We start from the raw sequence: 16,077 nt of genomic DNA on the forward strand, positions 1-16,077 counted from the left end.
GAGTCACAACTCACAGAGAACAATTTTGCTTAAACCACACCAACAGTAATTCAAGAAGGAAACAGTTCAAACTGTTGTATTGTTTATGTTTTTTTTTTTAATCTTAAATCTGTTTTTTAAAAAAGTATCACTTTTCCATCTCTCCTAGAACTATTTGATGAATAACTACTGTGTACCTCAAATTGGCTGGGGTGCTGGGCCTCTTCTTAGAGAAATTGCACCCTAATGGCACACACCCATCTGCCTCAGACTGGGACTTGAGGGTGAAGAGGTGTTTGTATTTAAATTCACAGAAGAGGTGACAGCAATGGGTTGGCTTCCCCTAGGGAGGGTGTCCCCTTTCAGTAGCATCACACGAGGGCACAATGGAGTTCCTCCAGTCCTCACTTTCTCACTTGTGTTCTGTCACCTCCCTTCCATGCTCTGTTTCCAGTATGTGTGTTGGCTCCTTTGTGTCCCTTCCTCTTCTGGAGGTCCCACTCTGCTGAGTTGCGAGTTGCCACATCTCCATCTCCCAAAGGTTTCTCAATCACCAACTAAACATCATCCCTCATATTAGACTTTTAGTAGTTTCTGTGACAGGCACAGATGCTTGAATTGAATCTGCTATGTTTTTCCAGATGCCCTGTGAAACCAATCGTACTCCCCATTATGGGGGGATGAATAGGGGCACCAGAGGAGGAGCGGAGTGTGAGCAGATGCTCTGTCCCACCACAGCTGGCCACAGTATGATCCCGTCTTCAAAATGGATGCGATGCATTAAGTGTCATAATCCTAGAAGAAGAAGCATGCCAAGTGTATACCAGAGTGTTTCCCAGTCACCCTGCTAGTTGAAGGTGGAAGGCTGGGTGGGTATCCCAAGCTGACTAAGTCTAGTACTTGGGATGCTTGGGGACATGGTCTAGGATGCACGCCTGCGATGGAATGTGGAATATGGAGGGGGCCAGGGGAAGGAGTGAGGTGTGATGGGGGAATAGTAGGTTGTTTGGACAGTCCCCAGCAGACTCTGAAACAGGGGTGGCCCTTCAGACATGCTATCATGTGGGATAAGGAGACAAGTGTCACTGATGGAGGCTGCGTCCTGGAGGAAATGATCTAGCTAGGACAAGGAAGCTCAGTTTGGTTGAGCACAATCCCTGAGGATGATGCATCCTTCTAAAAGAAAAATAGCCTCGTGGCCTGGAAATCACCTTGATGCAGAATAGACATATGCAGAATATCACAGCATCTACTGCAGTGCCCCAGGCCTGCTCCCAAGCCAAGCCTGTAGTCCATGGGTAGACAGCTTCAGGGAGGACGAAAGTGGCAAAGGAGAGCTACAAAGGTGGGTTAGCATGGGTCTACATGGGCACTTCTGTTCTCTGAAGGAGCCCGCCATGAGAAAGGTTGAGATTGAATAAGAAAATCTAGAGTAAAACTCAGTAGCTGCATCAATTTCACATTTCTGATTTCAGTGTACTGGGGGCATTAATCAAGGAGAAGACCATTTCTTTTTTCCTTTTCTATGTCATTGGTTTCCATTTTGTTTGTGTGTGTGTGTGTGTGTGTGTGTGTGTGTGTGTGTGTGTGTGTGTGTGCGTGCGCGCGCGTGCGTGCGCACACGCACGCATGTTTACTAGGAGATACTCGTGCACTTGTGTGTGCATGCATGGAGAGGCCAGATGTCATTGTTAGGAGTCATCTCTCGGAAGCCACCCTTCCTGTTTCCTGAGGCAGAGGCTCTCACTGAGATCTAGGGATCTGTGGTTTTTGAAGGTGAGGACTATGACATCACTACCTCCTAGGGAGAGACTCCTCTCGTGCAGTCTCCTATGTAGGGGCCTGTCTGCGTCTTCATGTGAGGAAGTACCAAAACCAAAGGCGGCTTCGAGGTTTGGCACCTTAGACAAAGCTGTGTGAACAAACTTCTTCTTCTCCGTGTCTCTGACCCCCCTGCCCCAGGTCCTTTGGCTTTAAGAACCTATACTCTAACTATGCGTTGGAAGCTTCTAGATGCCAAAGGAATCTGGCCAGTTGGTTCATGTTGTTGTGCAAAGGAGTAATTTCTGAGCCTATTTAGATACATTTCTGTGGCTACCTGAAAAATAACAACTCAGTGTCCCAGGACTTCCTATCCCAACATTATCTTCAATCTCTCTCTCTGTGCTGCATACCTCAGCTCTATTTACACCCCTCCCTGTGCTTTCTCACCCATACCCTGAACCCCCTTTAGGCTCTGCAGGGTTCCAGGTTTGTCCCCTCAACAAGAAAGCTAGGGGCATTATGAGGTGTGGGGTTAGACACTTCTGATTTGAATCCTGGCCCCCTATTTCAAGAGCTCTGGGTTACCTGACCGTTGGTCTCCTCATCTTCCTCTGCAGAGTCCCTGCTGTGTTTAATGAGGCAGTGAGGTGAAGTTGCTAGAATACTGTTTAGAGGTTGCCACTGTGGTTGTCCTGGGCCAGGGATGTGCCTGAAAGGAACCAGCTTTAGGTTGCGGGGACCACACTGAATCGATATCTAACCTCATCGGTTTTTTATCAGCAAACATCAGTTTATGTTTAGTGTTTTCCCACAGGGCCTGACTCAGCCCAGTGGCCTTATGACTGGCTTGTTTTTCTAACAAAATGGGTTAATAACACTGCACAGCACTCTTGCAAGAAATTAGTGAACTTCCACCTCTTGGCATATCCAAAGTGCTATGGAAAGCATCCAGACACCCCCCACCTCCCACCACTGGATCTGTGTATTAAAGTTCCTGTCCTGTAAACACCTCTTGATTCTGGATGTCAAGGCACAGTCAGCGAGGACAGGCTCCTTACCACCTTGACACTTCGAGGACCAACTGCGCAGCCAGCTTGCATTCTTGCTGACTCTGTGCTTGGGAACTGCCGGCATTTGTGTGCCTTCCTTTTCACAAGCCGGGCATTTGTGAGAGGCTGAATCCTATCAGGTGCAGCAGCCAGAGGTGGGGAAAGCAGAGTAAGGTGTTCCTCCGCATACCCCATTTTCCTGAGTTCAGCATTTCTCTATGCTGTGAGGGCAAGAGACTTTCAAGTGGATCCGTCTGGTCAGGTGACTGCCCCAGTGGATGTGCCAGCTGACCCACACATACTGAGCTATTAACCCATGCCTAGCCAGCCTGCAGAGTCCCTTGAGGTTTACCCGGGACAGTGCAGGCATTGCTTCGCCGCTTGTAGACAGGAATGGTCCCTTTGACTGTGTTGAATTGGAAGGACCTGGCTATAGAGTTCAGAGCGTGGGAAGGTTCCTCAGGCTCTGCATAGAGAAGGTACAGCTAGCAGTCAGATCAATGGCCCAGGCAGCCAAAGTATCAGGCTCTATTCTGACACCCCTAGCTAAGTGACTTGGGTCTCTACACTTGATTCCCATGCATTCTGCTCAGGCCTCCACCACAGCAAGTTCTGGGTTCAAATCACAGGCACCCACAATGCACTCATGAACCTCAGCTTTCAGTGCTTTCAAGTCCAAAGCCACATGAAACAGCTGCCTGTAGAATTGACAAAAATCCACACTTCTCATCACACAGCAGGTAACCAGTGATCTTCTGGTTGGTTTCTGGGCTCTGAACTAGGGGACCCTGAGATTTCCTTGAAGCCCACTAGGAATACTTTTATAAAATTCATGCTATTGTGTTTTTTTTATAATATTTACTTATTTTTATTTTGCGATTATGGGTGTTTTGCATGCATGAATGCCTGTGCACCCCCTGTGTGAGCAATGCCCACAGAGGCCATGAGGGGGCATTGGATCCTCTGGAACTGGAGTCATAGATGGTTGTTAATAGCCATGTGGGTGCTGGAAACAGAACTCAGGCCCTATGTGAGAGCAGCCCCTCTCTTTTTTTATTTTTATTTTTGTAGCAGCCCCTGTTTTAACTCCTGAGCCATTTCTCCAGCCCTTCATTTTTGTTGTTGTTGTTGTTGTCTTGTTTGTTTTTTTAAAGCAAATATTCAATGAGAAGAATCAGAGAATCAGGCTGAAGTGGGCATAGAAGCTGTGTTGGATGGGCACACAGAAGCCTCAGAAAGAACACTGGAGCTGGGTTCAGGCTTCTTACTAAGGAAGCCCATCTGGGTCTGTGGTAGGCACTAAGCCAGCCAATGCCACCTCTGAACTTCAGTTTTCTCACTTGTAAAATGGCATTAATATTCCTTAGGGATAGATTCATGTAAGTTCCCAGATTACTTTTTGTTTTGTTTTGTCTTGTTTTGTTTTGTTTTCAGGTAGGATGTTTGAGAGAATACTGGGAGTGGGGTGAGGGACTGGGGAGATGGCTCCATGGTTAAAGCCCTTGCCATACAAAAATATGAAGAGTGGAATTTGACTTCTCACAGCTCACATAAATGCTTACAAGTGTGGGAGGCCACCCTTAATCCTAGAATTGGAGAGGCAGAGACTAGAGTCTTCAGGGCAAGGTGGCTAGCTACACTACCTGAAAACACTGAAGTAATGCCTTAGTAAGCAAAGGAGAGGGTGGTTGAAGAAGAAAGTGGTCATCATCCTTGGGCCTCCACACGCACACAAACACGTAGGCATATGCACACACTAACACATGTGCATGTGCACACAACCACACATGTACATGAACACAAATGCATGCACATGTACCTAAATACATACACGTAAGTGCATACCATTGTACCCCATGTGTACACACATACAAAAAACTAGTAACCAAAGAATATTGTAGCCACTGTCATCTACTAACACAGATTCTACACTTGAAAAGGGGTGTGTGTGCGCGTGTGTGTGTGTGTGTGTGTGTGTGTGTGTGTGTGTGTGTGTGTGTGTGTGTCTTAGAGCTGAAGATATGGGCATTGGTTAGGTATTTAATGGGGGTGATGCGAACTGAGCTCTGGTCCGCTGATACAGCAGTAAGTGTTCTAAGCTGCTGAGCCATCTCTCTAGGCCTGATAGATTTCCCCCACTTTTCCTGCACCTAACTGTTACAGTACTCACTCACTCACTCACCCACTCACTCCATCGCCAGCGTGTGTGTCTCTCTCCGGCCGGCTGCCTTTGAAGAGGAATCTTTGAAGGGGTAGAGAATGCCATTGGTAAGGGCTGGTGCAGGGACTGCCCTGAGCGTCACAGCACTTAACAAAGGATCTTGGTAGTTCAAATGCTCCCTCTGTCCCACAGTGTGGTGCCTATCAGGGCCAGCATGGTGCCCAGGGACGTTGAAGGAGGTTGGGGAGAAGGGACTGCTGGGATAGAAATGGTCCCCCATCTGTTAGGCACAGTGAATGAAGAGAAGGCAAGACATTTTGATCTGCATGTCTCCTTCTTTCGAAGTGGAATAAACAGACCGGTAGCTGCCTATGAACTCATGTCTGCTGCCTAACCCACAAAAGGACCAATGTCATCACAAGAGCCCATCAAAGCCATAGTACTATGCCCTTCGTAGAGGAAGCTTCTGGAAGCTGTAGTGGAAGCTTCTGGAAGCTGTAGTCTTTGACTTTAGTTTCATACAGCCACACATCCTGTGCAAACACTAGATCGTCCCTTCTCCTCCAGCCTCTCCCAGGACAGAAGAGTTTCTATCCCCCCCCCCCCTGCCCCTGGGAGTGGGGGGACAGTTTAGAAAAGGCCTCTCCACACCAAAGGGGATTGCTCAGAGGACCATTTTATGGAAAAGCACATGCAGCAAAGGCTTTCTCTGCACCTGTGCTACGAGACAGTGGGGAGAGTTGACTCTGTGTGTGTGCTCTGCCTTTGCTGGCTCTGCATTCCAAAGCCCTTAACATTACAGCGTTCTTCCTGGGCTGCAGAGTTCCTTGTGCCGTCAAATTAGGTTTGAAAACTTCAATAAAAGAAGTCCCAAAGGAAACTGTCAATTAATGCATTTACGCAGTAGCTTCATACTTGGGCAAAACATCTTCAAACACTAATGCTGTTTGCCAACCATTAAAGACGTGCGCAGGCTGCTTGGTTTCCATAGATACCTGAAGTAATGGCCTCTTTCCATCCGTTAAAGTGTGTGAGTTGTTTGGTTTCTTTCTTTTCTTTTTTCTGTCTGCTTCGTCTTTCTTAACTTTCCTATTCCATCCCCATTTATAAAAATAAAAGATAACTAAATTGAAACCTGGCAGTGTCATTTGTCTGAGACAGATAGCTTGATTTATAAACCCAGGAGATTTCATTTCTGCTCATCTCATTATTCGATGACTTCCTCTAAGAGTGTTGGTACTTCCAGGAACCAGATTACAGGATTTTCAGTTGATCAAAGTATTTCCCCAGATCATTCTACACACATATACACGCACTCAGAAGGAACTCGTAATGTTCTGTTGAAGAGGAACTGAGTTCTGACAATGTGTGGAGCAGAGGTTGGCAAATTTTTGCCTGTAGGCCAAATCTGGCCTGCTGACTGATTGTATAAATAAAGTTTTATTGGGACACAGCTATGTTCAGTCCTTTGCACATTGCTCTTGACTCCTTTTACAGAAACTGTCAAACTTGAGTTTTTGCAACAGAAACTGTAGAGCCCATAGAACCTAAATGACGTATTCTCTCTTGCTTTTGAGGGTAAATTCATAGATCTGATATATGCAAGGGAAAAAAAAACCCAGAATTTTGGTGGAATTTAATCTTTTTTTTTTCTTTTATACAAGTACCCAGCCTTACTGCGACTCAAGTGCTACATCTTTGAAATGGATAGAACAGGAGCCTCTTAGAGGATTTTAAGGCTGTGCTTGGCATCTAACATGTAAACAAAACATTTTTTTAACTTAATTTTTTTTGGCGAGGGGGGCAGCAAATGAAGACAATTCAAGAATCCTACCTATGGCTCTAGACTCGTTTTCATACACCCAAGAAAAGTGTGTGAACATGCATTCCAAAGAACTCAGGTATGATTTTGGGGTCTGTGCTCAGCAGTTCCCTCCTGTAAGAGGAGAAGCCAGGCCAGGGCTGTGTTCATGGTGGAGAAAGCACACAAAAGACACCACGCCAGTCTAGGAAGAAACTTTTCATTTCTATTCAGCTTTAAAGAGTTTGAGGGAGTTTCCCCTTTTCCCCCTTTTAACAAACCAGTTCAAGTCCATGCCTTCAGATTACAAAAGTACCTGAAATCACCTAGAATATCAACATGCAGAGTGTGTTAGTATTTACATATATTTACATAAGGAAGCAAGAGAAAGATCTACAGTTATTTACAGTCTACGTAGGGGAAGAGAAAGGCAGCCTAATTGTATTTCCTAAAATACAGTAGCTGGGTAGTTAGCACATGCATATTTAGATAATATTTGCATGATAGAATGCAATTTTTAAAATTTTTTTGTTTGTTTTGTTTCTAGTGTATTTGCATCGAGTGCTTTAAAATGCTCAGTAACACCCAGGCAGAATTATTTACCCTGGCAATTAAAGCAACAGCACACACCATCATTTCCCACTAACTAGCAACAAGCTGCTGGTGAATGAAATAGCTATTGTTCCTCATTAGCCCCTGGACCACTGAAAAGAGCTCTCTCTCTCTGTGTCAAGGCGGTGCCTGAGCGATCACCATTAATTATGGAAGTCATAACAAATGAGATGTTCGCCACAGTATGTTCTAAATGAAATATTAGCAAGGCAGACATCTTTAAGCCAGAGAGATGATCTGTTCCAAGGAGTTCTCAAAGAAGACACACACAGCTAAATGAGGATGTACCCTATTTGACATGGCAGGCCATCGGGGTTGGGGCGCTGCCCATGAGAGCTGAATTACAGTAAGGTGTGCCTTTTTACTTCATGCTGCGATGACAGATTATTAACAGTTCATTTCTTACCTGGACTTGGTTATATCAGAGACACTGTGTTTTCCACCTCCCACCCCAGTGTTTTTATTTCTACTTGTAGAATTTACCAGTGACATAAATATGTAGATGCTGTAGACCTTAACACTCTAAATAGCTTGTGTGAGGTGTGCCCTGAAATCCTGCCTACTTTCCATGTAGCCAGGTTTTTTTTATTTTCTTGAAGAGATAAAAGGACAAGTAAACTGACCGAACCTTTTCTGTAAAGAAGAAATGGTAAGGTGTGTGTGTGTGTGTGTGTGTGTGTGTGTGTGTGTGTATGTGTGTGTGTGTGTGTGTGTGTGTGTGTTTCATTTATACTAGGGAGACATTTCCCCCATTATATTAGAACCAAAGCCATTAATTCTGCCTGGCAATCATTTTAAAGGTTTATTACAGCATACATGGTGAATACAGAGGCATACATGTATATACAATATATAAGTAGCTATAACAGAGGATAGAGAAATGAAATGTAAGATGTTTCAAATTAACACCTGCTAAATATCTTCTTTTATCTCTTATGAACATTCAGTGGTGCTTCAGCTCTGGCATTCAGGTGGACCAGCTGGAATATTACAGTGGTAGGCCGGATGTAGAAGAATTATGCTATTAGTAAGATGTGTATTTCAGTGGTGAATTTTTAGGGCTCTTCTGTTGGGCCATATCAAAGTAACTCACAAAAGAATGGATACCCAGATCACATTTCCATCCCACAAGAGAAATCTCAGTCTGCGAAAGAGCTACAAGGTGAGCTGAGTGTTGAGCAGTGTACACATTGGGGGCAGCTCAGCAGGGAATGCCCGGGGAATATTACATGCATATGTAAGGCCTAATCCACCAGACCTTCCCTTCTGTCTAATGAGAACTGCTCAAGAGCAGTGTGCCAGGCACAAAGGGAACGTGGCGTAAATGTGCTTTGAGACAACCTAGGCAGACAAAACTTGAGTCCTGCCTTGTCCCTCTTCTCATCACGGGTGCCCTCCACCTCTCTCCCCACCCAAGCATATCTAGAGTCTCACAAGGTATAAAACAGGTCTCAAAAGGTGAAATGATCCTAAACATCACATTCCTAATTCTTCAAGACCACACGTAATTCTGTGTCTATGGCAAAAATCCTCTAACATAAGGGAGATAGAAAAGTACCTCATTTATTTTGAGAGAGAAGTCTAAAACAATCCTTGATGTACAGGCAGAACGCAGACAGTTTACAGAGGTTGCTCTGCCCTCCAACTCTCCTGACTGGCTAAGTTAAACTCCTCACCTGGCCTCCCCTTCTGAGACCAAACATATGCTTGGATGCCTTGGAATGCTTGGGATTGGCTAGCTAGTCCTTTTGTAGGCATCAAGCTAGATATGGCAACTATATTCATCTCTTTGACAAGAACTCCATCCAGCGTTCTACCTAGTGGTCCCAGAAATTCTTCTCACAGAGGAAAGAACAACTATGCACGGGACTTTCACAATCATTCTACTGTCGTTTTCAAACCAGCAGCACAAAACTCCTCAGGGACCTTTATAGAAGACTGTGTCTTCTGTCAGAGATTTGACGTACATCTGGTGGTGACTTACTTGGATTCTGTCAATGCAACCGGAAACTTCTTAGGTCATCTTTGAGAGTCTATCTGAATATGCCACTGGCATCTGATAGTTAAATATCATTCTTTCTTCTCCTTCATGTCACTCAATAGGAGTTGTCTGTTGTTGGCCTGACAGTTCTTAGCATGGCAGGAGAGCATATTTCACTGTGTGCCTCTCCCTCAGAGCATTGGCATCACAGGACTCTGAAGATATGTCCCTACCTCTGAGAATGCACTCTCTGCCTCCATGGAGAGTTACCAGAATAGATCCTGAGATCTTCCACACCCATAAGCCTGTGCCTAGCAAAAGGATTTGTGGTAGCACGTTAGGTTCCTGAACGCAATGTCAAACCCACTGTGTCGGGGTGAGCACATTCCCTTCTGCAGGGTGAAGGGGCTGTGTGTGCGTCATCTGGCTTTCTGGAGCTTGTCTCACACTGGCAGAGCCTGTAAAGAAATATCTAGTCTCCAGCGCTTCACTTTTTTTCCCTCCTGCAATGAAGGCTTTTTGTAACGAAGCCTTCAGAACTCCCGAGGGCCGAAAAGAAGTGTCTCTGGATCTACACAAAATATTTTCACCTCTCTGAGCCTACACTGTTCAAGACCATTGTAGGAATCAATTCTGGGGGATCTGTGGGAAGTAATTTGCTGGGGATTTATTGAGGATTGCAAGGAAGGGGATGGGTTGGTTCGCAAGTCTGGTGGAGCTTGTCAGAGCCTGTGCCTATGGAGTTTACGAAACAGGGGTGGCTCCGGAAACAACCTGAAAGTTCTGTGCCTTTCTGGCTGAGCACATGCAACCTCTCATATGAGAGTGGTGTTGGGAGACAGCAGGATAGAGGTAGCATATTTAGTCAGGTAACTTTTTTTTTAAATAAAGGGTTATACTGAGTCAGTGGAAGGGGTGTTGAGTCGTACTTTTCTTTTTGTTAATCCAAATGGATATGATTTCAATTTAGTTCACTGACTAAATCAACAGTGGGGGAAAAAATCTCCTCTGACCATTTTTCAGGTGAGCATATGACAGCTTATATACTTAATTTAGGTCAAATCAGGGCCTCATTTTGTAACTAGGCACGGACTTGGGAGGGAGACAAAATAGCCCAAGGAAGCTTGAGGGAAGTGGGAGGCACCTAAGAGGAAGTGGGCAACGTGTGGCGCGTTTGGGGAGGAGGTGTCCTACACTGACTCATGGATTCTGAATCAATCCGAGCCTGTCCCTGTGACTTTGGACAAGTTCCATTCGATCTCTGACTTTACATGGGTCCATAAAATGAGAGTGCTAGTTGTGGCTGTCATGAAGATAGCATAGGGATTAGAAAGTGATGCTTATGAAGCCCTCTCCCGGCACCTGGCAAGTACTTTACCTAGTCATCATAGCTAGCAGCATGGTCACTCTTGGCTGGAATGCACTGGAGGCCAGAGCTGTTTGTTCTCTTCCACTGTCTGCTTGCATTGTGACGGGATCTGGCATGCTTATTGATAAACACTGACTCACTGCATTGTAGCCTCCGATTGTGTGGGAAGCAGGTGGAGGCATTCTTTCATTGTGGTCACTGACCAGAAAGATGCATGGGCCTCCTTCCTGTACTAACTACTTTGCTTTATGAACATTCTGGTTGGAATATTCTGGAATATGAGGCCAATTTGTCCACTGACATTATCGTTCTTGGATAGTAAGTAGGGACGCACCACCCCTTAGAACAGCTGTTTTTTGCCCTGTAAACCAGAGACTGAAATTATAATTGCTAATGGAGCAGCTATGTCCCAAGCACCAAGGCCTTTGGAGCTGAACTCAGGAATGCATTGTTCTGTATTTCTGATAGAAGTCTTATAAACATTCTTGCAGGATTGTTATGAGGAGAGGGTAAGGGTGGTAAAGTGTTCCTCTCTACCACGGCTTTGTGGCCCATCAGCCCACTCAGTGTGGTCTACCCACAGGGCCACTGGCTTCACATTTGGAAAGTATATTTTATGCCTACAAGCCCCCAGATGAGTTGCAATGAAAGCTCTGAGGGTCTGAAGTTGTACCTACCTGTCTTTCCCCTTTTCTCAGTCCCCTCACTGCATGCAGCTCATCACTTTCCATCCATCTCTGGAGTCACAGCCCACTTCTCCAGAGCTGCCTTCCTTCTCTGCCCTTGAGGACCCAGGCCTAATCTAGCTTGCATGGTGTGTTCCTTTTCCTGGATCTGTTTTTTTTTTTTTTTTTTTTTTTTTTTGCATAAATTGATTAATTCAGCATTTGCTGTGCGATGCCCTGGTGTGGATACGCCTGTCCTAAAGCAATATTCATACATCGACTGCTCTTTCAAGCCGTTGAATATAGATATGCCATGATATTGTGTGTATTTTTTTTAAATGCATTGTCACATGTACTTCAAGACAGGAACCTATGTTTCCTTTTAAATGAGCATGCATTTTAAAGTAGAGTCACCTGAAAACTAAATTAATTCTATAACATGTGTTCTTATCAGAACATGAGTTTTCTATTACAGGACCAAGCAATGCATCACAGATAGCAATATGTGGCTGTGGTGGTGGTTGTTGTTTTTAGCATGTTTTGTTTATTTGAAACCTCTGCACCTTTTTTTTTAAAAGGACTCAATATGCATTTGAATTCTGTGCTGATGGCTACAAATTGGTGGCCGACAGTTATCAAATAAATGTTTATGGAAGGCAGCTACCTAACATTTTCATGCCAACAAAGGGTTTTGGAAGGATGGCCCCTTTAAATCTCAGGGACTCAGCAACCAACAGCAGCTGCCATCTGCATCTCTGACTTTCTGAGGTGGAAGATGGGATTGCAAACCTGAGGTGGAAGATGGGATTAGGAAAAATGATTTCCTAAGGAGCACGATAAACCTCTGTTAGCCAGATGTTCTCAGCTTAAGCCTCGAACAAGAACCCTGGGCAGTTTTGCATACATGGTAACAACTGATGTCACAGTTGAACTCTGGCCACTCACAAATGTTTGCTATAACCTGGATACCATTGGGGTGTGATTAAAAATTCTACTGAGCTTCCCACAAATTATCAGTCCTGGGCCACCGATACTTTAAACCTGTGGCATCACTTTGGATTTGAGGTGCTGCTTGCCCCGCTTCTTGAAGTGAGTTACTATGGACAACATGACAAATCTTTCTGAAGGAAATAATAAATAAATAAATAAATAATCGTCTGGAAGCACCTGTAGCTCCAGCCAGCATTCGTATCTCAACAGGTTATTATATTTATCACTATGTATCAGTAACACAATAACATTAACATTATTTCCTTTATATGTCTCTTTCATCTCCTCTGAATTAAGTACTATTGCCCCCCAAAAGTGGCATACAAGTCATTTGATGGTGATCGAAGTGCTCCAGAAAAACAACAACAACAAAAAACCAAACCTTTCTTATCACTTTAAAGATGTTTTGTCTTCTATCAGTGGCACAAGCTTGTTTCCTAACGAGATATCACAAATGTGGCCCTGTCTCAGGCTGGTGGTATGCTGATGAGCCCAAAGTGGGAACGTGTTATTAAATTGCCACCACATCTGATGGTATAAAGATGTCACTCAAAGGTTGCCTTTGGAACAGCTGAAAAGAAAATCCCCAACAAGCCCATGAGGTGTTTGTTGGGCATGGGACCAAAAAGATATTGTCAGCATTTAATTGTCTGTCCTAAAAAGAAGATAAAACAAGAGCCAGTGGCAGTGCGCATGCTCGGGCAGGGAGGCTGGGAAAGCACACAATTGGTCTTTGGGGTAGCAAAGGTGGCCTTTGTACCCTGTACTGTGTTCTTTGATAAAACTAGGGGTACTGGCAGTAGAATTAGGGTTGTAAACTACCCTAAGACCAATGGCCAGGAACTGAAATGAGCATGCCTGGAACATTGTGCTTTTAAACAAATGTACATTTCCATGAAAGCATCCCAACTGCAGTCACTTGCAAATTCCAATAGGGAAAATACATCTCCTCCTGGTCCCCAAGTTAGCTTGATTCTGGATTGGGGTGACTTCAGAATCCCTTCACAAAAGTATCATTTCAACAGTGCAAGCACATAGACCACATCACGTTTGGAGGACACAGTGGCAATATGCTACATTAGGTTTGGAAGAACTCTGATTTTCAGTTTCTCAAGGGTCATGTCTCAAGATTGGCAAAGTTGTGTGACGCCAGCCTGTTGTGAGATTAGAACCACTGTCTAACATGAGAATCATCTAGGACTGGGGTAGGGGTGGGGGGTGAGGATTGGGGCAGGGGAGGGGAAGGAGGAGAAGGGATGGATTTGGAGGTGAGCTGGCTCCATTCTCTCAGCCACCACTTAAAAGTGTATGTCAAGTCAACTACCATTCTTGGCTATATTTGTCATCTACAAAATAAAATTAAAACCCGAGAGAGAGAGAGAGAGAGAGAGAGAGAGAGAGAGAGAGAGGAGTACCCAAAAAGCCACCTCCACCTGGACTGTGCAGAGAGCTGCCGACAAGCTACTGTGTGGCTTGAGTTAGCAGGGTGGACGCCCTTGTGTTCTACACAGTTATTAGAGGCCCTTTGGCTGCCCAGTTCCTCCTTACAGAATGCAGAGGAATCCCTAAACATCTGACAGGTACCTAAATATGCCTGGTGCTCAGCTGAAGGTAATGAGGGATAAACAACACAGTAAGATGAAATCAACAGAGAAAGAAATCGCTGAATTCAAAGTATTCACTGTTTTTTTTTTTTTTTTTTTGAGGGGTGGGGTTGAACATGTTGAGGGACTTCAGAAGGTCACAAACCATTTGTTATTCGATTAAGCACCAATCAAAGGCCGGATGTTCAAATCCTGGGTGGGTGGGACTAGGTGTTATCAACTTCAAGTCTGTATCACACACTCCTCCACACCTCTCCCACAGTCAGGCCACATGGCTGCGTTTGACCAATGCATATAGGGCCACAGACCCTGACAAAGAAGCCAACACTAAAGAAAACCCAAGTGGGCTTCTTAGAATTTTGCTAAAAATTTTAAGTCCCCGGGAACCTGGTTCTCGAAGTGACCCTGGCTCCAGTCAGTCTAGCCTTTTATGGGGTATGTTATTCCATGGACTCTCTAAACTGACACAATCTAAACCCTGTAGGGGAAGAACAACATGGCTGCATTTGAGTAGGGACAGAAAGCCATCCCCCTTACAAGCAATCATCCCTAATGTTTTCCGGAAGGTGACATCTGTGGTTACCTTTCGGTCCTTGTTTGTAACCCCACAACCCGTCAGCTGATAGCAAGTTGATACGCCAAGAACAGCCCTCTACATAAATGACCACAGGCCAGCAGATAAACTGTACTGCTTTTAAATTGGAGCCGTGCTCACTGCGCCTCCCTACAAACAGAAGCCTATTATTTTTAATTATGGCTTGCAAAGCAAAGTGAGCTCTTGCCCTCTTTATAGCGTCTCTGGCAATATTCTGTCAGTTGGGATGACATGGTGCCCCATCAGTGAACACACCCCTAGCTACAGCCCCAGCCATTACTCTGGAGGAGACCAGAAATGATCAGTTGTTCATAGAAACTTGCATTTTGATGGGCTGGAAGGGAGCATGCCTCTCACCTTAGGCCAAATCTTGTTGTAAATCAAACAGATCCAACGTTTGGAAAAGTGTTTTCTGGATGAATTAAGAAACATCAGTGTGGAGACATATGAGGCCGTGTGTGTGTGTGTGTGTGTGTGTGTGTGTGTAAAACATCTCAACAGTGTTGTTAGCCCATCCTACCCCCTAAGAGCACCGTGGGCAAAGAATATAGGAAAAATCTGGCACCAGCCTCCCTTGAGTCGTCCACTTGATTGGCCATAATCAAGAGTGGTCGATTTCTTTTAGACAGAAGGTCCTAGAGAGGTCTTGGTGTCAAACTATATTGCACATTTAGAAGTCAAAGGGTTGGATGGATTTGTTCTTGCATGTTGGGGAGTAAAGCCTCTTTTTCTTTGTGCTGAAATGGCATCTGGCACAATATATTGAAATGTGTCTTTATTTCCCAGGCCTTTTCCTCTATGAGGTGTAAAAAGTCACACCAGCTTTACAAGCAGAGTTTATGGACTTGTTTTTCGAAGGCTGTCACATATCATATTTTTGCAGTCCTGTGCTGGGACCAAGTACAGAAAAGCTCTCTGATAGGTGGCCAAAACGGCATTGTCTTATCACTCATTTTTAAAAAACAATTGTTTTTCTTCTTTGATTTTCAGCAACAGGGAGCTGCTACTACTGTCTACTGTGCAGTTGCCCCAGAGCTGGAGGGCCTTGGAGGGATGTATTTCAACAACTGCTGCCGTTGCCTGCCATCCGAGGAGGCTCAGAGTGAAGAGACAGCCCGGGCCCTGTGGGAACTCAGCGAGAGGCTCATCCAGGACCGACTGGTCAGTCCATCCAGCTAATCAGAGCCCTACAGTGTTGGGCAAATCCCCACCCATGACCCTCATCACTGTCAACCCCATCATCCTGGGATGCCCTGACCCTCCACTGCAGAGCAATGATAGTAAATGAAATAAGAACCGCTGTAATCCATGGTGGGGGGAGGGCTGCGCAGTAGCTGGAAGCAAGATAATTTCAAGAGCCAACGTTCCCTGTCTAGGACAGGGTTAGTCGTGGGTCTGCTTGCTTTTCTGGTGGTTGCCTGCTTGAAAATGGACGCATGGTTAGAAGGTAGGTTCCTTGGCTCACTGTAGAAGCAGATGTGACTCTCTGTTACCCTTGACCCACCCA

The 16,077-nt window shown here is 45.0% G+C and overlaps 1 protein-coding gene across 1 annotated transcript in view; it reads left to right on the forward strand.

Annotated features, from left to right (window-relative positions):
- Positions 1 to 15,784, forward strand: part of Wwox (WW domain containing oxidoreductase) — a 919,511-nt gene extending 903,727 nt beyond the window's left edge. The window contains exon 9 of the mRNA XM_051168609.1: positions 15,561 to 15,784. Within this exon, the coding sequence (XP_051024566.1) occupies positions 15,561 to 15,749 (189 nt within the window). The 3' untranslated portion in view covers positions 15,750 to 15,784. The remainder of the gene's footprint in view (positions 1 to 15,560) is intronic.
- The last annotated feature ends 293 nt before the right edge of the window (positions 15,785 to 16,077 follow it).

The sequence above is a fragment of the Acomys russatus genome, chromosome 26, assembly GCF_903995435.1.
Source record: "Acomys russatus chromosome 26, mAcoRus1.1, whole genome shotgun sequence".
Classification (NCBI taxonomy): Eukaryota; Metazoa; Chordata; class Mammalia; order Rodentia; family Muridae; genus Acomys; species Acomys russatus.